The 24,213-nt window shown below is 40.3% G+C and overlaps 2 protein-coding genes and 1 long non-coding RNA gene across 6 annotated transcripts in view; 2 read left to right on the top strand and 1 right to left on the bottom strand.

The window, feature by feature from the left end:
* nf2a (NF2, moesin-ezrin-radixin like (MERLIN) tumor suppressor a) overlaps positions 1-15,993 on the bottom strand; it is a 22,987-nt gene extending 6,994 nt beyond the window's left edge. The window contains 12 exon segments of the mRNA XM_020598211.1: positions 2-110; positions 417-539; positions 940-1,053; positions 1,184-1,258; positions 1,611-1,745; positions 2,796-2,871; positions 4,436-4,518; positions 4,647-4,715; positions 9,867-9,950; positions 13,789-13,803; positions 13,927-14,052; positions 15,246-15,993. Coding sequence (XP_020453867.1) covers positions 2-110; positions 417-539; positions 940-1,053; positions 1,184-1,258; positions 1,611-1,745; positions 2,796-2,871; positions 4,436-4,518; positions 4,647-4,715; positions 9,867-9,950; positions 13,789-13,803; positions 13,927-14,052; positions 15,246-15,359 — 1,123 coding nt within the window. The 5' untranslated portion in view covers positions 15,360-15,993.
* Positions 1-24,199, top strand: part of fbxo21 (F-box protein 21) — a 96,598-nt gene extending 72,399 nt beyond the window's left edge. For 2 of the 4 annotated variants that reach the window (XM_020598208.1, XM_020598206.1), the window contains 11 exons: positions 17,503-17,638; positions 17,910-18,019; positions 18,205-18,326; positions 18,490-18,636; positions 18,867-19,003; positions 19,092-19,228; positions 19,330-19,509; positions 19,866-19,998; positions 20,745-20,935; positions 21,728-21,885; positions 23,026-24,199. In XM_020598208.1, the coding sequence (XP_020453864.1) occupies positions 17,503-17,638; positions 17,910-18,019; positions 18,205-18,326; positions 18,490-18,636; positions 18,867-19,003; positions 19,092-19,228; positions 19,330-19,509; positions 19,866-19,998; positions 20,745-20,935; positions 21,728-21,885; positions 23,026-23,267 (1,693 nt within the window). In that variant the 3' untranslated portion in view covers positions 23,268-24,199. Of the gene's footprint in view, positions 1-16,657; positions 16,909-17,502; positions 17,639-17,909; positions 18,020-18,204; positions 18,327-18,489; positions 18,637-18,866; positions 19,004-19,091; positions 19,229-19,329; positions 19,510-19,865; positions 19,999-20,744; positions 20,936-21,727; positions 21,886-23,025 lie in introns of those variants that run through there. The other 2 variants (XM_020598209.1, XM_020598207.1) reach the window with 2 other exon arrangements.
* On the top strand, positions 11,205-14,024 carry LOC109959104 (uncharacterized). Its single transcript, XR_002274760.1, has 3 exons — positions 11,205-11,310; positions 13,740-13,841; positions 13,945-14,024. It is a non-coding gene; the product is annotated as an uncharacterized LOC109959104 (long non-coding RNA).
* Positions 24,200-24,213: the final 14 nt, after the last annotated feature.

Raw genomic sequence — 24,213 nt, 5'->3', positions numbered from 1 at the left:
CGCTGCATCTCTGTCTCAGCCTCGGCAGCTTTCTGGGCCAGTAGCTTGGCCTCCTCTTCTGCGATCTGGGCCTTTTCAGCCAGCAGGTCTGCTGTCTGCTCCGAGCGCAGCTGGAGAGAGGAGCATGAAGAGGTACAAGGAGACACAAACACATGAAGGTGGAAAAGGGACAAGAAAAGATGGTGAAATGGAGCAAAGAGACGATAAGAGAAAGATGGAATGAGAGAAGTGGGACAGGGGGAATGTACAAAAATACAGAGGAGTGAGGAATATGGATGGAGAGCAAAGAGGCAATAGTGAGAAACATTTAAAGGGAATGAATTAGTAAAGGAGGACAGACCATGAAGAGAGCAGAGCTAGGTTTAAGAAAATACTTAGTTGTGACGTTAGCTTAAGTTATCCCAATAAAATCTTACCAGGGCCTCGTTGGCCATGTGAGCCTCATCCTGCAGCTGAATCAACCTCCTTTCCAGCTCGTCTCTGGCTCGCTCTGCCTCCTCCCGCAGCTGCTTCTCCCTTTGCAAACGCTGCCGCTCCACCTTAATGACATAGACCAGTGGATGCGGTCAAAGAATGAAAATGCGCTGGGAGAAATGAGTGAAAATATGAACAAAACAAGCAAAAGGTGGAATATGGATTTAAACCTAATGGACAAATCACAAAGCAGGTGCTCCTGATGGGGCACATCCACAAAATCATAAAGAAGAGGAAAAATAATCAAAGACCAGTTTTGTTGCAAAAAAATAAGTTGAAAATTACTTTTCTGTACTACAACAAAGCAGTGTCCTTGAATTTTTTGGGCCTGTGCTATGCCCTTTTTTATTACATGGAAGACAACTGTGAACTATTTCAGTGAACACAGATCAAAGACAGGCACTGCAGAAGACTGCATTTTGTGGCACACGCTAGGTCACCGTACTTGTTCTTCATTAACAATACCTGCTTTCTGGCCCTCTCCTCTCTGGCCTGAGCCTTCATCTGCTGAACTTCAAGAGAGTCCACCCTCCGCCGCCGCATAAACAGATCATGATTCCCTATACACAGCTGAAGGATCTGCATAAGAGAAACACAATCAAGAATGGGTGCTATTTACTAGGATAAGCCAAAATAGCTGCTACATCCTAAAACTCTGATCTACCAGCCAATTTTAGGATATTTCCCTTACTGTTTCACTGCAACTTACCAACTTGTTGACTCTCAGGCGTGAAGAGTTGAACTTGAAAACATCAGTTTTCTTGTCCAGAGGTTTGATGGTAAACTAAACATTGAGAAGCAAGTATCCCAAATGGTTTGATCAAAACAGAAACAAAACTACAAAAAGATGCATCTTGCACAATGATGGAGGGCTGGGTGATATAGTGGAAAAAAGTAACACAATATTAATAAATAGATCTTTCAATATAGGTATATCAATCAATGTTGCACTTTTGGAATAATAGGTACCTATCACTTTTTCTGAAATTTAATAAACCAACACATCCAACCAAGTGATCAAGAAAAATATTTAGCCAATTAATAATGAAATAACAGATGATGAAAACAGTTGTATATTCAACCAGCAACAGTCTGCCCCACTAATCTGTATCAAGTTCAACAGCAGATTCTCCCACCTCCTTGTCGCTGTAGGAGATGTTGCGGATCTCATTCCATGGGAAAGAGCACTTGGGTGTCAGCCTGTTGTCCGGCTCATAGATGTGCAGGCCCAGGGCGTCCACTCCCAGAAGAAGATCTGTTCCCTTTTTATTCTAAACCACATGAGCAAAGTAAACCAGTCTTTTTTCTTTTTTTAACTACCCATCTGTGAAGGGGGACACCAGTGAGCAGTTGCAGGACCAGCCTTCCAACCAACATTCATTTGTTAGTGCATTTGACAGAGGTGACATTGTGGTGGCTCTGCTTGCCAGAACTATTTGCCACTTACTGGGTGTATATGCAGTCTGAGTTTATTTATTTGAAAAGTAATGCTGCAGTGAATAATTTAGTCTGAGGTTGACTGGCTAGTGGTATTTTAAAATGTCTTGGCCTTTAGAGAAGACATTGATCAAAACCAGGGTCACCTCAAGTGAATTTCTCTTTGTTAAAGGCTGTTACAAGTTTGTTTTTGTTATGATTCGCCTGCAGTGGAGGAAACTTAAGTTCATTTACTCTAGTACTGTACTTGGGTACAGTTTTGAGGTACATGTATCTGTATGTTATTGAGTCTTTTTATTTTTGGCTACTTCATACTCCACTACATTTATTTTATAACTTTACTTTTCAGCTGGGAAATTCACAAGCTACTCAGTAGAATGTAAAGTAAAATTAGCTCCACCTTTACCTGCAACATTAAATGTGATGTACACAATAGTATATCAGTAAATATAATGCAATAATATTGTATACTATACATTAATGTGAAATTTGCCCCTCTGAGTGCTTTTACTGTTGGTACTTTAAACATATTTTGATGCTAATACGTTCGTACTTGGGTAACATTTTGCATGCATGACTTTTACTTTTAACAAAGTATTTATACACTGTGGTTTTGCTACTTCTACTAAACAATCCGAGTAGTACTTCCACCACTGCTCACTTGGAAAAAATCCAGAACCACATAGCAGCTGTTTATTTAACCACAAACATAAAAATTTTGTTTAAAAAAAATAAAAGCTCAAGATTTGAATAAAGAACAGTTTAAGCACAGGAGTTAGACTGCTATTCCCCCACGTCATCTCATAACACCATGGTGAAATTAACCCGACTCCTAAGCTCTCATATTGGCTTACTCTACTTTGTAAAGAGCAGCATTGCCTCACCCTGATTAAAAAGTAATTGACGCCATACATGTCCAGGTCCTGAGCTATTTTTAAATACTCCATCTCAGCTTCATCCCTGGTTCAAAAAGAGACAGAGAGAGAAAGCGAATGAGAGGGATCCAAAAGAATGGAGATGAAAGGGGAGGGGAGGATGTATGGAGAAAAAAAAAAAAGCAGATCAGACCTTGTTTCTTTTGCTGTTGTGTGGAGCATCTGTCATACTGTGTGATCTATACAAACTCTACCATATTGCTCTTGTGAGGATGAAAACATAAGAGCAGTACTGACACAAAACACAACTATAATTCACTAACAGGATTTAGAGGTCATGCTTGATGGAAAAGAAGACGTTCATGCATCCAAGACTCTAAATTCTGCAAAATAGAAAACTGCATCAAATTCTTTTCTTCTTCCTCCTCTCTCTCGGCAGCTTGTTTGGCAGATTTGTTATGATTTCAGGGTCAGGTGAGCACAGAAGAACATTAGCATACTTTAATGGCTGAGGAAAAAGCAGGGCGTGCTGTCACCTAAACTTTTAATAACTGGCTGTTTGATACGAGTGGCTGGGAAATTGATGATTTAATCTTCATCAAAGTTTAAACAAGCAAGAGAGCATAATGCCAAGAAAACAAATCTTGACTAGGTTGGACACAGTATGTTCTGAATTTAGAGTGGATCAGTGGAAGGTTTTCAGTTTTACAATTCATATTTGAATCAAGTTCTAAAAGAATGTGCAACAAAACACAGATGAACAATTGACTGATGTTAAACCTGAAAACTATTTTTGTACAGCTACTGGAAACCATTATCCTTATAGCCACGTTACTAGCATGAATAAAAACATGTTGATATGTCTCAAAGTCAATCTGGATAACAAGAAAAAATTTAGTTTTGAAATTAATACCAAAAAACTCAAATGTAGTACTGACACTAGTATTGCAGCTTTTTATTTGTCGAGTCTTGTTGCCCCACTAAACTACATTACTAACTAAACCATTAAAATGCTAAAGGTGAGACGACCACTAACTCCACTCCCTCTGCTCGGGTGGAAAGGTGACCAACACCAGTAACTAAGTTATTACTTTTCCAAGTGCTGAGGGTTCTGGCTTTTAGAACTCAATTTATACCATAAGGAGATTTTTAAGACACTCCACATCCGTCACACCTACTCCCCATCCATCTTCCATTTTCCATATATTTTTGATTTATGAAAGCAATTACATCAGCATTGTTTTTATAGTCTTATTTCACTATATGCAGCATTGTTCCATTAGATCTCTTCTCTATAATAGCTCCAAACATTTGTATCTCCTTTGAATATACAGCATGTTTAATTACTGTTAACTTTGTAGGTTATAGGCTCTGGTAAACTGTGCCATTTGGAGTTGGTATGTGAGATCTTATGCATTTTCTTGGTCAACAATAAATGTAAAATAGCTCATGCTGTGTATTTAAAAAAAGAAACCACTTCCCTAAGGTAGCAAAATTTGTGCAAGTCTTTTTACAACTCACTGCCAAAATTAACTCAGTTCTGCAGAATACATTAAGTACAACCTAGTGTATGTGAACTCAAGATTGAAATTGTGCTGATGACTGTGGAACCTCCTCACAGTGGTATAGATTAGTGTAGCCATTTTTACCTCGTCCTGCCCCGGTGCTCTGCATAGCACGCTGTGATCCTCTCCTCCCACATTTCTGCAGTCATCTGGTACAAGTTAATCACCTGAAATGGAGAGAGAGAGATGTGAATACAGGCAGTACAAACTGCAATGCTGCATATTATATTGCAGGCATAGACGTAAATAGTCTTTCACTAATGAATGATAATAAATGCACCAAGCTGTCACTCACCCTCTTTGGCAGCAGTTCCTCCTCAGCCAAGAAGCCAGGCTTGTGAACACTAGGGTCGTAGTCTCCATACTGTAAATTAGAGCAAAAGTACCAAAAGGATTAAAATCACTCCAAAACTAATGGCAAGTCTGCACCTTCTCTCCAATAACAGGCCAGACTATGCCTCCCCTGGGAGCTTTTCATATGATGAAACTACAGCACTGCTAGAGAAAAGAGAATCTTGGAGAATGAATGGCGGCTGGTCTGCCATCAGGTCATTAACATGTAGTGCACACCCAGTGGCCCAGTTGTTGGGAGACATGGTGGGGTAAATTATTCCACTGGGACTATCTCAGAGAGAACTGAGACTGATCGCTTGTCATCATAGAGCTGGGGTAAAATTACATCATGCATGTCTGAAGATATTCCTTTAGGCTAATGAAAAACTGGTGGAAGGGCTATGGCTGTAAATTTATGTAAGTAGGTTAACATGAGCATTTACTAATGTCTGTGCACTGCTGCATGCTTTGTGCATGTTTTTCAGATATCACTGTCAAATCTAATTGTATCCTCTGCCATTCATGATTTATTTGTTGAAATTAGGAGAGATCATTGAAGAATATGTTTTCGTTTATGTATTTCTAACCCTTCTGGATCATTTCACAGTGCTGCCATTGAGTATTTGCAAGACAAATTAGTTTAAAAGTTAAACACTTAAGTAAGGGCACCCTCATAAAGTCCTTAACCTCAAGAGCGAAACCACCAAAGTGATTGTTGAACCTTGTAGCAAATAATAGACTTTATAGGAAGTATTTGTCTTTGACTCTGTGGGGCTGACACTAAGAATGCTATCTTTGCCTCTTCTCCCTCTGTCTATGACTACTGAACCTTTTGACTGTACCTCAGTGAAAAATAGTCTTGAAAGGCTCATTCTCACTTTATTTGTGGGACTGACACCAAAATCTTACACCACCACTGAGGTGGTGTAAGAAAAACCATCTGCTTCAATTGTGTTCTCACTCAAAATGTTATAACCGTGTCACCTTCAGATGGACAGTTACCTAAGTTGAGCAGCTGGTCCTGTGGTGCAGTTGCAACAACCTGAGACCGTTATCACACAGTGAAAACCTCATTCTATTGCAATCCTTTCTACTTCCATAGCTGACTGTGTTACCTGGTCAAGGTCTTGGGGTTAGTTTAGAAATACCTTAAGTGTATGATGCTTTTAGTACCTTGAGGTAAAAATTTGTGGTTTGGGGGAAATTATTATTGAATGGATTGTCATGAAGTATCATACAGTATATACATTTCATGTCCCCCTCAGGATGAACTGAAATCATTCTGCCAATTCCTTCATTTTCATTTAGCACCGTCAAGTCAAAAAAATTTAAAGAAAAAAAAATCGTATCTGTATCACTTGATGTGATAATGGAGAAAACTACATACAGCTGCAAAACTGTAGCCTAGAGAAAGCCTCGTTTCATTTTCAAAAATCTTGTTTGGGTACAGGTTTTTGTAGCCAGCTGTAAAACACAGTCATTCCCAGCGGTGTCATTCATGCCTATTAGCTTGTCATATACCTCCCCTCTTGGCTAGACGTGTATGTCACCTTGCTTCTAGTGGTTCTGGTGCTGAGAGAGTCGACCTTACTCCCTACTCAGTCTCCGTGCCAGTGTGAATCCCTCTGCATTTTTCCAGAGGGGCTGTTTCTTGAAACTCCCTGTCAACACCTCCTTGTAGCACCGCACCCACTCAGAATACAAAGCAGACAGCCCTGAAACCTCTGCAGATCCATAGAAGCTCAAGTGTTTGCTTACAGAACATACACATACAAACACATGCACAGGAAAGTTAAGTATGGTTCTTAAATCTGATGCCTTGCAACATTTTATACACTGTTAAAGGATTTTCCTGAGCTTCCAGGACCTTTGCTGATGTCTTAGAGAGGCTTGACAGAAAATCTGTAGAAACCAATGTATTGCAGAAGTAAAACATTTACTGTCATGTCAAGCATAACTGTACAAAACGCTCCTTTGCTGCTGTTCAATGACCTGTAATGCAGTTGTGTCAGATGTGTTCAACAAATTGTGTGGCTCCCTGCTTAGTTACCAGATCTCAATCCAACTGAGCATCTCTGGGAACATTAGAAACATACAAAGAAGAATGCTTGGATGTAAAATACGGTGAACTGTCCCCAGGCGAAAAACATGGACGTACCAAATTTTGGCATTAGGTAAATAACACACGAAACATGAAAAAATATTAGACCTGAAACAATTAGTAGAGTAATCGATCAACAAAAGAAAAGAGCCAATGAGAAAAAAATTGTTGTTTTTTAAGCAAAGCAAAAGCCAAACATTCGCCAGCAGTAGTTTCTTGATTGTCTCTGATGTTTATGATCAGAAACTGAATATTTTGGATTTGGACTGTTTGTCAGACAAGATGGCCTTTAGACCTTAGACCTTGGCCTTTAGAAAACAGCAATAGGCATTTTTCAGTTTTTTTCCAACATCTTAGACCATAAAATGAGAAAGAAGCCATCAGATTGATCAGTAATGAAAATAATAGTTAGTTGCAGCCCATCGTAGCCCATGCACATAGGTGAAACAGTTGTAAGGGAATGGGTCAGGGTGGGTGCAAACAGATTCCTCCACTATTCCATATTTTATATTGTATTCATATTGCACTCTGTAATTCATAGAAGGTAATAGTAGCTTTCATGGCTTCCTACTGTGCCTGTTGGAAATTATACAGCACTTTCTGCTCCGACTGGAAACTGATTACATATGCTGATTCTATGTGCGTCTGCCCATACCTAACATTATAAAAACTAGAATTACCACCTCGCGGTTTTATGTCTCTGCCAGCCAGTACACGAGAATGCAAAGGACATGAGATCACTGTGACCGTGACCTTTACCTTTGACCACCAAAATCTAATCAGTTCATCCTTGAGTCCAAGTGGATGTTTGTGCCAAATTTGAGATACCATGTATACGAAAATGAGACAGTCAGACAACCTAAAAACATTACGGCTCCAGCCGTGGCTCTTGTCTTGAATTATTCTTGTACTCTGCCCTTAATAGTATCTTCAGGCTGGCATAATTATGATTTAAAAAGATAGAAAGTAGACCCCGCTGTGTGATATACTCTGCTTCACGGGTTACACTGTGGTTCTGCACAAAAACAACTCATGATGAAAAACAGAGAAGGGGAAAGTCTACAAAAACCTCTCAGCAGCTGCACTGCTAAACAAGTACCTGCCTCTCCTTTACAATGCCAATTTACTCATACCGGCTCTAATCAAAGTGGACTGCTGACTAAATGAAAACCGATTGTGGCCCCAAATTTTTGCTGTTTCCAGACTGAAAGTGTTGACAACAGAGAGGACAAGTCTCAAGATGATTTGTGGATTTTTCTTGGTACATGCAGTCCCTTTTTACCTAGGCCTGTTAAATTGGCATGGGAAAGGCGCGTCTCTGAGGGCTCTTGGCCAAATCTTTGAGGTAAAGCTCCAGTCTCACTAGACCCTGTCCACCTGTCAAAAAGCTGCACCTCACTCTCCCCATCCTTTTCCTGGGGATTTCAGTGAGATGGGATCCTTCAACCAAAACGCCTGAGACTGCTTGAGGTTTATTAAAGGAGCTTTTCGTGTGTAGTGATTTCCATATACTGCAGGTAACTTGCTGTTTAATTTGCTTTCCATTCATGATAATGCAGTACAGTGCTCCTTAAGTATGACTTTTACACTGCTGAGTAAGGAAAACACTGAAACAATATAGATGCAATTACACAAAATTAAAGATGCAGGCAAAAATAAATTATATAAAGAAAGAGAAACAGAAAATATAAGTGATGTAAAAATAACCGAGTACAAATGACAATCATATATACAGTCTCAGCAAAAGCCAGTGTAAAAAGGTCAACTCTGAGCTAGGCTGGACGATAAGAAATAAAATCTATATTAGAATAAACCCTCATATTTACTTTACCTAGAGAGGCTCTGATGGGCTACACAGATCCCCATCCACAATTCTCTGCCTCTGCTTTGCTCACGTAAACATAAACACCTCCAGGCCTACCCGCAAATTTATCTCCTCACTATCTGAATGAAAATTCACCCGAGGGCATCAGATACCTGGAATGCCTTAACTGGCTCCTCTCTATGGAAGGCGCTTGGAGTTCTAATCATTGCCACCCTGTGTAAGGATGGGCCTAGCCACACTGCAAAGGAAGCTAAAATATTTATAAGTATAGTCAGATCTGAACACAAAGGAGGAAAGCCAGTATTTTCTAGCAGAGTATCACATTCTCCATCTTGGTGCCGACCCTCATCCCTACTCCTTTACACTTGGTTGCAAATAGTCCCCTGTGTGTGCTGGAAGTCACAGGCCACAGATGCCATAACTTCATCAGAGGCAAGAAGCACAGATGCAAACCTGGGATGACCAAACTGGACACTCTCCACTATTTGGCTACACCTCCTGCTGCATTCTCAGTTTAATTAAAAGGGATTGTGACACTTATTAATTTAGATTTTCTGCTATCTGCAGATCTACTGGGAGGCTGCTCCAACAAGTAGGGAGAGGTGTTTTTCCGATATTTTAAGACTTTCTTACTCAAAAGGCTACTTCCAGGGCACCTGGCCTTTGGGTTTGTACATTAAAAGCATGTCACACAAGGCCCTGCAGAACTTCATGAAATAGTAACAAATCTGAAAAATCAATATCTAAACTAGCCAGTGAAGGTGTCAAGTGTGCTCTTCTGATCCTTATCATGGCTGGATCAATTGTAGCTGATCTATGGCTTTTTCGGAGGGAGGCCAGATATGAGAGGACTACAACAGATACCATGAAGTCATCTACAGCCACAACAAATTCATTACAAAATATGTAGATGTGTAAACCAGTTGAATACATTTCCAAATGGGCAAACACAATCCCTCAAATTAAACTGATTTGATGCCACACTTTATCAATTTACTTCATCCTCACTGCTTTTCTTTACAAAAATTATATTCTTGAGTCCTGCTGGGGAAAACGCCCTTTTGTAGTAGGTGAGTCACATCTGTTGGCATCTCATCAGACAGACCAGGCAAAAAATGTAATGTTTAAGAAGCTGCCATTTGGTCATACAAATGTTAAAGTAAGGATAAATAATTGAAGGAAAAGCAGGTGGGTGGTTGGATGTACAGATGATGTCTGAAAGTAAAAAAAAAAAAATTTCCACTAAGAGTACTAACCTTGGCATGGACAGCGTAGGAGGCCAGCAGCACAGAGGCCTCAGGTGGACAGTGAATCTCTTCCTCAAGGATCTTCTTCTTCACCTGAGGAGTTTCCAAATATAATCAGCTTTGATGCACTAGCCATTTTGTAATGCATGTAACCAGCTCAATAACAAAGCCCTTTTCATTTCTCTTGACCTTTCAAGCACAAAAATCAATTCCACATTGACTGTGCAGGTAATTTTTTCTGTGCCATTTAGCTGTTTGTTAAATCAGAAGAGTAGTTTTTCACTATTAAATGCTGGATCAGTACCAAAGACATTACTGGGGGAAACTATCATCTGCTGTATAAATAAGGACAGCTGCTTTTTGTCTTCAATTTTAGTATTACATCTCCTTCATATTGATTTCCTTGAGAAGAGCAAAATGATTCTTCTGAGATGAAGGACCTGAATCAGACTGACAGCTGAGCAACACAATGAAGAGTGACAGAGCACACAACACAAATATTTGACAACTGTGCTTTTGACAGCTACAGCTTTATTCCCCTAATTCCACTTTGTGAAAAACAGTGTTAAAGCAACAATTTTCAAAAGCCCCAGTTTCAAGTTACTACTGTACATGCTGCAAACTGAGTACATAAACTCCCAGCTACACTACACTGGTACTTGCTCATTTCAGGGAGGTCTGAAAATAGCACAAACTGTGCCAAGTAAGTATTGGAAGACTTAAGTATCATAGCCACATGGGGACCTATTAGAAACCCAGCCAGGAACTATGTACTTAAGCCAGTAGTATTTCATATGATTATTAAGATATTCCAAGAATAGAGTACCAGCACGTTAGCTGACAGAGCATACGGTTCTAGAAAAGCTTCAAATTTTAATTAGAGGAGGATGCCACCCATTTTTATAATGTCTTATTGCTGCACCCCCAGGACAGCTGATTCTGTGCGTATGAATTCAGTCCAATCAGTGTGAGTGACAAATTCAAGGATTACATCTCCAGTCTATAGCTTAAGGAAAGAGCAGCTCATGTTTACAAGTGCTGACTCAACTGTCAGGGATCGCAGTAATAATATGAATTTTTAAAATGACCAGCAATCCCCTTTAACAAGCTCCCTCCAGATTAAAGTGCTACTTCCCACCAGGTATCACTCCTCAGGTGCCGTCACCTGTCAAACTAATTGAATCACAAACTTGTATAACAGCATATTGAGCACAAAGTCGGACTGTAAGGTTAAGACTGTGCAAACATTCTTCAGCTGTCGTTACGTAACTGGTCAATTTAATGCTTCAAACCTTGTCATTCACAAAGCCAGTCATGCTGTCTTCTCTTGTTTTGAACTAACAGAGGTGTGGAGATCGGGATGACAGTCCCTAATTGTGGCAAGCAGTAAGAGGCAGAGGCTGCAATCTGGATTACAGATGAGACTATGTTGTGGCTAAGAATGCAGGCCAAGGTGACAAAGATGTGCATGTATCTGTTTGGGTAATTGGTCTGAAGTGTGTGAGGTGTGTGTTTATATCCGGGTCAGTGATGATTTCTGATAAGCACTAATCCAGCTGTCATGCCTGTGACACTATCTGAAGACAGGCCAGCCACCAGCATTAGGGGATTAATGAAAGCAAAGTAATAAGGTGACAGGAGGCACTACACATTTGTATTCTACTCCCCTTGTAGCCATCTACTGCTTTAACTGTTGAGTAAATTGTCCTTTGTTAGTGGGGGATCCCTCTGAAATAAATAAACTGCTTTAACTACCTTTAAATGGATTAAAGACACAGAGACACTTTTTATGTGCCTTAAGTAGATAAATGCTTCTGCCACAAATGTTGAGAAACACAACTGAACTGCTATCTAAAGCCAGTTGAATTTCTAACTAAACCATGAATGTATGATATATGATGGAAATATTGAGGGACAAGCATCCCATGGAGAATATTTATTTAACTGGGCCAATAATTAAGGCTTGAAAGCCTAACTGGTAATTGATACATATATGCGGCTGATAGCACTGGACGATGACAGCCTAGTTCAAATCTCATTTCTTGGGAGAACGGTGTGGCCGGCTCTGTAGGAATTCCCCAGAGAGTTAAGCAGAGAGAAAAGGCAGCGGTAATATGTTGTGCATTGATTCCACATGGCTGCACACAATCAGACTGGGACAATGGAAAAAGTGTATTACAACATGCTCTGCTCAACAACTTGTCAAACTCTGTGGACATGTGCTCCCTGTAGGCACCAAATCAGAATGTTAAAGAAGTAGCAGCCAAATGCCTGGTGTAATCTGGAAAAGGGTGAAATGGATAAGCCTAATTTTACAGATCATTTTAAAGACTTGTGTTCTCTAGCACTAATGTTTAAAGTATTCATCTTAAAATGCCCATGGCATTTAATGTTTAATCTCAGGTACCTCGAGATTAGCTTTGGACCCATCATAACTCCAAATAATTTATTTCAGAACAATAAAACCTGATAATGCAAGGAGAGCTGCCTCTTGAAAATGAGAGAATAGTTCATGCACGTACAACTTACTGTTACATCCCACCGAGTAGTGGAAACTTCAAGGTCGGTAAATCCAACCAGTGATCGCTGCGTCTTCCCCCACAAATCCCTCACATTACAGGGGACCACATAACATTCCCAACAGATAGCCTTGCGCCAACAATAACATCATTAGAATCCATTCGCTGATCAATCACCACACCCAAGGGTGCTTCGCTGGCTGGCTGCCTGTAGGTTTCCAGCTGCTCCATTCACACCACATTAGACCCAGTCAGGTAAAACAGTGAGTCTCTGTACATGAACATTCACAGTCATGCAGTAAGCTCAGGCCCTGTATTTTTCTCCACATCCTCTGGTCACACTGCAGGAAGCAGGAGGCAACGTATACCCACAAAACTGCGTGCAGTCAAAAAATTCCACTTTTAGAATGGCACCAGTGGATATCCGGCAAGCTCACATGAATGTACACAGCCAGGAGAATATGATTATTCCAGGAAATCCATAAACTATTGTGCAAGACTTGACATAGATGGCAAAAAAGGCTCACCGAGTAAGAAGTACAACAACATAGGTACACCTATTTTTTTAAGCTTTCAATCACATTTAAGATGATAAATCATCATTATAACATTGTAGATAAGTCAGAAAACACAGAAAAGCATGCCATGGGCTCTTTAACTAAACTAGCTCCTCGGAAAGATGAGACCCACTTCTATGCATAGTTTCTTTTAAAGGCTCAAACACAGCACCCCTCTGCAAAGACTTCGCTCAAGGAAAAAACTGTCTGTCTACTAGCCAGCATCAATCCACAGCTTCTTCTAAGATGCATATTGGATCTCAGGTTTCCAATCAGACAAGGCCACAGTCAGGGGTGGGAGCTCACACTGTTAGTCAGTATGTGAACATGCTTTGCCTCTACTGGTATGGTTGCAGGTTAGTAAGCTGCTGATTCCAGTGTTAGCTGAGACAGTTGCATGAAAAAGAAGGACAAGAAAAGAGTTTTGAAAAGAAGGAAGAAATGAAACAAACAGAACCGGATTTAGACCATAACATTAGATCAGTGCCCACCATTTGAATGCTGTCCACTAACTAAATTTATTTCCAAATTGTGACAATGTGTGACCGGTTTCACATTCATGAAGGGTCGGGTGGGCTGAGCAGCGAGAGGGAGGGCTTTGTGTAGCGGAGGTGATTGATTCTAGCCTCATACTAGTGCCAACTAGATTTTCAAGTGTTACATAATTCACCTTTAAAATAGAAAAAAACACAACTCGACATATAAGCATAATAAAACAACAAATTTATATTATGTTGCTATAGCTACCTGTAGAAAGAACAGATGTTGTGTGATATCTTGCACTAGCTCATCTTCAGCATTTTCAGGGTAAAACTTTGCCAGAAAATGAAGAGTGACTGGTTCCTCCTTTGGTACCTCCTGATCCAGAACCTGCAACAATAAACGACAAAGAAATCAGCATTTGCACAGTGAGGGAAATCTGTTTCCTTTCCATAGCTGCTACATCTATCTGAATAACATTGACAAGACCTCTATGACATGAGAATTATTTACCCTCTTATCCATTTTCAGCCAAGCAACGGTGTCCTTGATGTTGTACTGGAGCCCAAAGAACCATGTTTCTCTCAGTCCCAGAGCCCGGCACACCAAGTCAAAAAGGTTTTTTCCCTTCCACTTGACCTGTAACACATAAATGTTTTAGTCTTCTAAATGTTTTTAAGAAGAGGAAAAACAAAAAATGTTGAATTAACAACATTAAATGAATTGATATTGAAAGAGATATTCTCCAAAAACACTATAAAAAACTGACAGTAATAATGTGTGTACTTAAAATCACTAAATTCTTTATAATATTAAAATACTGAAAGCCCTTCAGCACATCCTGTCTACGGAATCCATCCATGGCCATAGATGTTCCTCTCAACCAGCTGAGTTCTATAGGAGTGAGGTGCAAATATCCATTTTAGATAACTTTCATTTTTAGCCTCTCAGCTAACTGGGGGTTCTACTGTCAAGTGGTTTCAGGGTTGCTGTGGAAAACATTTTTTGTTAAAAACTGCTAGAAGTGTGAGTGAGTATCAGCTCGGATGGCAACTAGGGCCAATCAAAAGTCCCTACACAAGACTAAATGAACATTTTATCTACTGTATGTGGCCTCTACATGTTAACTGTTGCTATTTACAAAACACATAATTGGTACAATTATCATCCCAGTACAGAAAATAAAAACCGCCAAGTGACATAATGCTACTCTGTATAATTATCAGCTGCAAGTATTGGCAGGGTTCCTTCCCTTTAAGTACAGAGATAGTGGTTTTGATGCCTTTCAGCTCCTGTCATCAACAAGTCATACTATTCCAAGATCATTACAAGAAGGAAAAATATACAGTATAAAACAGAGTTGAGATACCACCATGACATGATTATTATGGTCACACCATAGAATGATTGACAATTTCCTTTTCAGCCAGGTCCTGTGCTGCACTGGGCTTTACTATTGAATCTTCCCGATTCCACTGCTGCATATGCCTGAAATAAATTATAACACACATGGTCTTCTATAGAACCGACTTACTACACCTATTCATGTGTTCATAGTTTCTTGCTACCACCTAGTGTTGAAAATTGAAACATTCATATTGATCTTACAAGTAATTGGGTATAGGTAAACTCTGTGCCTTAATTCAGTTGCCATTAGAGATTATGGTAAAGAATAAAATATTGTAGTAGTTGCAGTATTGTGCATGTTAAACACTGTCAGTAAGAGAACTGAGATGGGCTTGGTGGTGTGCTTAGGACCGCTACACGTGTTTGCTATAGTTCTTAGTAAGCAGAATGAAAACACAGTCTCTCTCTCACACACACACACACACCTCGCAGCTGAACTCCATGTCTGACTCCATTGTGCAGATTCTGACGCTGAAGTTCCTGGGTTGTTTTCTTATCAGTGAATTAAATCCCATTTTCGCAGCTAAGGCACTTGCCATGGCGATGAGCTAACAAACGAACTGTTCGATTATCCAAAGGTGTAATTTCTACAAACTGAGAACACTGTCATGGCCTTAGTCTACTCTACTGTATGGTTGAGACATCATGTGTCATTTGGCATTGCTTCGTTATCGAAGGATAAATACGTCCGGTACATGTGAACGTCCAACTTTAAATTAATGATATCTCAATTCCATCAAAGTTTACACGAGGGTTTAACTCACATTTTATTGGTTATTATTATGTCATAAACATTACCTACGTGGCGTAGTTATTTGTAACTTTGCGTTAGCTACCAAAGAAAATGTTTACAAATACATTTAGCAGCTGATAAATACAATCTACGGTTAGGCTTGCTACTGATGTTAGCTAATGTAAAACTGAAGAGAAAGACACGCGAAATTAGCTGGCTATCTAAGGCTACATATCCAGTATAAACTCTTGGCTTGGGCTAAAGTTGTACGTGTCTATACCGAACCATGAACTCCGTTTAAGTTTACATCTAGGCATCCGAAAATGATTAGTCCAGTATATCCCTCCTGGAAAGTTCAAAACACTTAGACCGTTGCATATAAACTATGCTGGAAACGAAGCGCTGGCTAACTAATGCTAACCATATGATAGCTCTCTCATCCAAACAGCAATGGTAGATTTAAGTGCCGTCCAGAATCACATTAAAAGACATTAAAAGCGAAGGTATTTGGGGTACAGAGCATATAATCTTAACCCCACATTAGACACTAAATAAACATAAAATGCGGATCGTAAAAATATTTAAACATTTTTGATAGTATACGCTATGTAACCTTAATAAACCCCCCCTTTTTAATTTGTTACTTCTGCCAAATTCCATATTATTTGACACTTTGAAAACTAAATTGTAATTTGAGAAATTAATGTACGAATTAATTGATGATGGCAACAATAGTTGGTTGCACCTCTAAGTATTCTTATTATTAATTCATATTACAAGTTTTTGATACTTATTATAACTGCAAATTCACTACAATATCAATGTATTTGACACATCTGTTTTATGAACGTGCCTCTGAAAAGTAGAAGCCAAGTACCTTTAAACTAGAATAGTTTCATTACTGAAAAATTTTTTGTATTTTACTAACATCCGTGTATTTTATGAATAAATATTCAAAAAAAATGAAACTGAGGTGTCCGGGGTACCTGAAGGCGACATAGCTTCTCTTTCCTCTTAACCAGACAACCAATCACACTGCATTACCCCTCTAATGCCCCGCCCCCAGTTCTGCCCCCTGCGACATAAAGAGGCGGTGCATGAGCAATGAGGTAATCCGGGTAAACAGTAAAGATGGCGACGTTTGGAGCCAAAGAGGGGCCAACAAGTCTAAATGGGATTAATTTCGACCCTCAAACCAAAAAACTGACTGACTTGCCGACAGAGTTGCTCGAACACATCTTGTGCTTCCCTGTTCTCAAACATGTCGACATTTGCAATGTTTCCTGCTGCTGCAAATGGCTTCACGACGTCTGCCATGGAAGGGGAAAGGTTTGGGGACACCAATACAAACTCAGGTGCTATGAATTTATTGTGATATCTGTTCGGAGTTTTTGTCTGTCTGTGATTTTTTTCCCTATTATCTGCCGAAATGAGGCGCTCTATCCCGTTTTATTTTCCTTACCCTAAATTGCTTGTTGTTTATTTTAAGGTAGCTTCATTTACTGCGAACTCAGAGGCAACTGTCAGCCGCTGACATTCTACTGATGCGACAAATTCATCATCACGCTAGGCCAGTAACAGGCCTCTGTCCTACAGACGGCCATTAAGCTTGTACAATCTTAAATGTTGTTATAGTACATCGTATACTTCATTTTATCCAGAAAACGAATGTGTGTGACCTTCAATTTTACATTAGCCTCTACCAGTCGCCTGTGAATTACAGTAGAGCGCAGTTCTTGCCAAAAGATAAGGCCTCCTGCTGCCTGACTTGGCTGTTACTCCCCTGATTCCTTTTCTCAGTGCAAAAAAAGAAAAACCATGACTGCAGCAGGATGATGAATTATTTCTTGGACATGTCATGTGCTGCTTGAGGCAATAGCTTCCAAAACTAATTCAGAGTATGCCCAGATCTGTTGCTGAAATAACAATGTTACTGCCTTCATCAACAGATGGCCAAGACTCCAGAGGTTTTACCGTCAGAATGAGTGTTGTGACTGGCTCAAAGAATACAAAATGCGCCACAGAGTTGGTATTCAAATACGAAGGACTGTGGAGTCGATCTCAAAGAGATTCTTCACAGAAGTCGTAAGTAATTCATTTGTAATGAAGAATACATTTATTTTTACTTTGTTGCATTATATATGGTTAAATACATTAAATAGATGTGACAGAATGTCAAAATTATTTGGCTCAGTAAAGGTTTCAATTCTTCCTTCACAGATGCACAATTTTGAAAAAAGTAAAATCCTTGTCTGTCTCTGTGAATTTTCTGTGTGGTCTAAGTTAGGGTGCATGTCTGAGCAAGAAAAAGAATAGCTTTGTATGTTCCTAACTAACCCAGAGATCTGTAACTCAGCCTTGCGTTGGCCAGGTGCTGGGAGACAGCTTTGCAGAGATCGAGTCACTCGGGATGCCAGAGCACTTCTGTGAAGACGAGCTCCTCTTCATACTCAACTCTGACGAGAGGTGAGAGCCATGCTGTGTCCACAGTTACACATCAGTACTTGCTGTACGCTGCATTTTGCCAGCATTAATGGGTTTGGATCTTGAACATGTTAATCCTCTCTGAAATTTCTGTGATTATGAAAGCTCTTTGGTTACACACTCTCATCTTTGCACCACGAATGTCTCTTCTGTTGGCCCATCATTAGGAAAAGCTTGACCTTGAAGTACTATGCAAAGAAAATCCTTTACTTCCTGAGACAACAGAACATCCTGAAGCATTTGAAGACCTTTCTGGAGCAGCCTGCAGAGCAGCAGTCTGCTCTGGAAGGTGAGGCATCTGTACAGACTTCATGTCAACCAGCCTCATGATTCACTGTGCCCTGTTACCATACAATTATAGTATCTTTGTTGTTGTTTTGCCATTTAATTTAAAGTTTTTCTTTGTGCCCTACCTTATGCATTTCATCTCCTGGTCTTGTTTGCCACTCTAGGTGCCGTACTGGTGGATCAGTATTGTAACCCACTGGCAGATGTCACACTGGACAGCATATCAGCTCAGCTGGATGAGATGGCAGAAAAAGTAAAGAAGATGCTGAGAATCAAGAACCCATCTCACCCAAGCCTGCGTATTGCCCAAGGTGGACTTTCAAGTGTTGAAACACTTGGACTGGAAAGTTGTCTGTTTGGGACAGAAAGTTTTTGTTTGTTTTTGGGCTCATTGCCTTTCCCACATTTATTTGCTCCAAAATACACTAAAGCTAGCACCAGCGCATTTGGGGAAAAAAGGCAGTACCATTAAATGTATTTGTGGAAAGATGTCAGCTGCACAAAAATTCTTATCAAGTTTCATTTCTTATGTGTTATGTAGGTGACCATTTTGTCATAGAGGACTTTGAGCTCCAGAGACAAGTGGTGTGTGCTTTAAACTCTGTCTTATATGAGCAGCTTCAGTACAAAGGCAACGAATTTGACTACTATAATCCCTTCAACTCCTACATCCACCAGGTAGATTTACTGTAAAATTACGAGTATGTTACGACAGCGTTTTCTGTTATTATTTCACTTAACTGACCAGGCCTCCTTTTTCATTTAGGTGCTACTATGCCGTACAGGCATTCCCATAAGCCTCTCTGTTCTCTACATGACATTGGCCCACAAGCTGGGTGTCCAACTGGAACCTGTCAACTTTCCCAATCACTTCCTGCTGCGCTGGTGCCAAAAACCAAGAGGGTATGGTTGATACAAGTTCATAATGAGAATCTAGACCAGCTGATACAGTTTCTCTTTTAAATGCATTTTCATAACAGGTTTATTCAATTTTGTTTTTGCAGGAGTGAAGACATCTATGACTTCGTTTACATCGATGCCTTTGGTAAAGGCAAGCAGCTGACAGCCAAGGAGTGCGAGTACCTCATTGGCCACCAGGTGACGGCAGATTACTACAGTGCCATCAGTACTACAGAGGTGCTGCTCCGGATGGTGGGAAACCTGCTTAACATTGGCAAGAGAGGGTAAGAGAAACACCTAACTGTCTGGATCTCTTCCACTGGAAAGATAGATGAAGGCTGCTGGAGGATTGGTGTAGGCTGATGATGAATGTTGCTTGTTATTTCTGTTATGGGCACTGGTTAACATAGAACCACTTAGGGATTTTTTTTTTACTCATAAGATCCAGATTTCTCCTACAGTAATACAATTTTAATTCAGCTTTTATCCTGTCATCTACCAAGACTAGTGAGAATATCTCAGATTGTCTCCTAACTGAATAAATGATTAGAATATATTTAATGCCTACTACAATTAAATAAATAAATGAATGCAATCTTCTGGTTGAATTAAATGACCTGCACTGTGTGGTTTCTTTCAGGGAGGGCAATGAAAAATCCTATCAGCTGTTGAGAGACTCATTGGACCTCTACCTCACTATCAGTCCAGATAATGTGCAGTACCTGCTGCTGCAGGCACGCCTCTACTTCCACCTGGGCATCTGGCCAGAAAAGGTCAGGACCCACAACCTGTTGTTGAATATTTTCTTTGCCCTACACAGACATTAACATTACTTATACTTGTTTTATATGCACACAGGAGGCTGATCAATCTGTTTTTCAAACACTGTCACTACTACTATAGGGAACATTGGCTAAGCAGCTCATTGACTCATAGCCAAGTGTCTGTTTTAGCAAAAACCTAAATTAGGTTATTTACAATTGGTTATTCCATTCATTTTCTTTGCTTTCAAGGTTAGATCACTAGGTTACCCTAATTGAATAATTGGATCACAGGTTGTTATTGTTATATAAAACTGGGAGGTGCTGACAAAGTGCTGTACTAAGTGTCAATGAATGACTTGACTTATTGGTAGCCTCCTTACTGGTTTTCTATCATTCTTTGCTTCATGAACACGGGAGTTAAATTTGTTTGTTGTTGTATTAATTAGGTGACCACTCAGAAACCCTGTATTAAGAACAAATCTGATTTTGGGCAAGCATTTGTAACAGTGTTAAACAGAAACTCTGCTGGTGTTGTGTCTTGCCCCATTGATGTATTTAATGTTGGGTTTTTTAATTCTCTTGTTGACTTCAATTCAGAAACTGTTAAATACCAGTTAGCAAAAAGCACCAACTATTCTGCGTTTGCACATTAGTTTAATCTGTAACTGGTTGTGTTGTTGCATAGGCCAACTGCATTCAGCACTCATACATTTCACCGACCTACATGTTCCCTTGCTGTTTGTCCTCTGTCTCAGGTGCTAGACATTCTGCAGCACATCCAGGCATTGGATCCCTCCCAACACGGGGCAGTGGGTTACCTGGTGCAGCACACGTTGGAGCACATCCAGCACAAGAAACATCCTGTGACACCTGAGGTGAAGAGGCGTAGTGCTTCAGAACACCTGGAGGTCAAGTATTCAGTCGGCCTCATCATGAAGCACAAGAGGTGGGTCACATTAAAGGCCATGACACACCAAGCTGATGGTGGGCTGTCGGTAAGCGTCTGTCGGGGCTGATCTTCCCCGTATGTCCTGCACCAGTCAGACCCTGTTGGTGGCTTTTCAGCCGATTCAGCATGTTGAATTGGTATCAGGCTGGTTGGGCCTCGTCAGTGAGAGAGACCACTCTGACTGGCTGCAAATCAATACATGAGAAGACAACGGTTTGGGAAAGCATCTTCAGCTTGTTGCTGTATTATAAATAATTTCACACACTTAGTGCAGTTCTTTTTTTCCTCTGCGGCATCCTTTCTTCTTCCACAACCAAAAGACCAAGGGCAGAGAACTGCTGTGCCATTTGCAACTTCTTATCAAACACATCCTCGCTTAGAAGCAGCTATAAACAGCAGCTGTGTTGAATGACAGCTGCTTTGTTTACACTTGTATTTCCACAGTCTAGCTCTTCTTCTTTCCCTTTCTGAGATACTGCAGGTTCTGCTGATAGGGGGAGTTATTCTGTCACACAGGTGCAGAATGTACATCCTACTGGGCTGTAGTCTGTGCAGGGTGTTCAGGTGCCACTTTTTCAACCCGAGTGGCCCAGACAAATCCCACATGAGGTGATGCAACAGTCAGCCTTTGTCTCTCTGCTAGTTGTTTCACGTCAGCTTGGTGTGTTTCTGCCCGAAGGTTTAGTGCAGTGGTGCCACAGCATGAAAACTGCTAAAATCTTCTCTGCTTAGATGTCCCTCTTTTTGTATCACTCAAGCATGTCTGCGCTGTTCCACCACCTCCACTAGGTCGGGTTATAACTGTGTGATCTATGGCTGGGATCCCAAATGTACTATGAGTCAGGAGTGGATCACCACCATGAGGGTCCACCAGTTGTCCAATGGTGCCAAGCAACCTTTCTACAATGTCCTTGTACAGGATGGAACATGCCGCTATGCAGCACAGGGTATGGATCATTTACACCAGCATAGTGGTGGAAAATATCCTTATGGTGAATGAATGTTTGCAGGTTCTGTAATGACTTAAAAAAACAAGTCATCATAAAAATGTGTATGTTTGATAAAGAATGTATCATCAACTAGTAACTAGTCAAGGTAAATAGCCAGTTACAGAAATATAAATCATGATGTCATCCAAGTTTACAATTATGCTTGTTTATAGTTGGGTAAGAAGGCATTTCTGAGGATGCCGGGGGGGATTCAAATATAATTTAGGCTATCAGTGCAGCAGCACAATGGTGTAAATATGAGCACATAGCAAGTTCACATTAGTTACTAAACCAAGTGAAGGTAATTTTCTGGTTGATAAGACAAGAGGAAGTCCTAAGCACAAGCACTGGAAAACTTGAAGTTCTCATACAAGTACAGTGACAAACTATTACATGGGCAAATAAAGTTAATCTCTTCTAACTTTCAGGTTCACCCTTCTGGAATTTTGAAGCATATGCTCTTAAAACTAACATAACATCATAATGCTTAATAATGTCATAAAGGTAGCGTTATGTGAAGTTCATACTGTATCTGTTGATCCAGAAGTATTTCCTATTGATGCATTGGTAAGATTTAGTCATAATTGGTAGAAATGAACCAATGCCTGCAAGTTGAGGCAAACACTTCAGTGGTGCTGCATCACTTGTTTTTTGAGACATAAAATCTCTCCACTTAATCTCCTCCCTCATATTCACATTCCCCGTGGTAACCACTCACTCTGCTGCTCAGTCCTCTGCTGCTGCTACTGCACGTCTTTCGTTGTTTGTAGGTGTTAATTTGCTCTCTCCACGACCTTAACGTTCACCTACAATCTCCGTTCTCTACAAACCCTGGGGGGGATTTTTCACTGATCAGTCCCTGCTGCTCAGTCTGCTTTGCAGGGCCTGATCTGACATCAAGCCGCGATGCCAAAATAAATTAGAGCTGACATTTTCTGGAGGAGCTAATTATGTTGATAAGTGACTTGTGGTATATTAATACTGCCTGCCACTATTGTGTAAATTTCCTCTTTCTCCACCCCAATTTAACTTGTCAGTATAATTTAATTCACTTTATTATCTCTTATCAGAATGTCACATTTTTCTATTGTTCTTCAGAAAACTTGGAGCCCCACTCAGGCCCCCTGGAGATTGGCCACCCAGAGGTGGGTCGCTACTTCACTGAGTTTGCCGACACCCACTATGTTGCCAACGAAGAGCTGCAGACACGATATCCAGAGGACATGAATGAGACGCTGGGCACAGTGCAGGAGCTCTATAACAGACTGACACCTGGCTCTGGGAGCCAAGAGCAGGCTTCTGCTACAGACCAAACCGATCACCAAGCCACGCCCGTGTAGCAAAGTAGCCTGACACCCTGCTTGTGACCCGGGCCAACTGATTACTGGTCACCCATTCTCAATTCACAGTCCACTTAGCTGTCGACATATTCCAGACCAGTAACAGAAGTTTGGTCAAAAAAACTATCTGAATACAGTATTTTCATAAATGTGTAACAAGAAATGATTCATAAATGTGATTTTGTACCACAGTCGGGATCCTGTGCAAAGATCATTAATGTTGCTGCTTTGATACTCACATTCAAATACCACGGTGTATTTGTTGTGAAAACAAAGCTCAAAGCGTGGAGCGATTATTTATTTATTTATTTATTTATTTGTTTAACTAGAGAAAAGTCACATTGACAATCTCTCTTCCAAAACATGGCCTAGTTGACCCCGTGCTGCATCGCTCGAAACCCAAAGACACTGTAGTCTTCAGATGCAGTTACAACAAAATAGAGTTTGGGGGAAAAGTAGACATAAGCAGACACCTTAGGGGAAAAAGAGGCTATAGACTTGAATAAACTGTTAAGTGGATGAGTAAATTCAGGATGGGTATCCAGATACTGTAAATCTACCTTTACTAAAAACTAAGGAATGCCCCTTTACCCAGAGCTCACTAACCCCTGTCCAACACCTCCCTGCATCCAATAACAAGCCCCCAGCATATATCCCATCTCCCTTGTTACAGTGCCACAGAAAAGACTACAAAGAAAATACTTTGTAAATTGACTCTTACTTTTAAATCTCCATCTTTTAAGTTTCATGCACTTATGAAAGTATAACTTTCACATTTCTAGATTTTTTTTCTGTATATTTACAAGTAAACCATGTAGGATGTCATAGCTCAGTGTTGCTGAGCTGTTAAAAGTGGAACCAGTAATGACACTGCTGACTGAAAACAAATGAGGTTAAGCTTTGATGAACAAAATAATAAAGCATTTCAAGCTTTACTAGCTTTTCT

The sequence above is a fragment of the Monopterus albus genome, unplaced genomic scaffold, assembly GCF_001952655.1.
Source record: "Monopterus albus unplaced genomic scaffold, M_albus_1.0 scaffold37.1, whole genome shotgun sequence".
Classification (NCBI taxonomy): Eukaryota; Metazoa; Chordata; class Actinopteri; order Synbranchiformes; family Synbranchidae; genus Monopterus; species Monopterus albus.
Note: the sequence above shows the minus strand (reverse complement) of the source record. Positions and strands in the feature narration are given on the sequence as shown.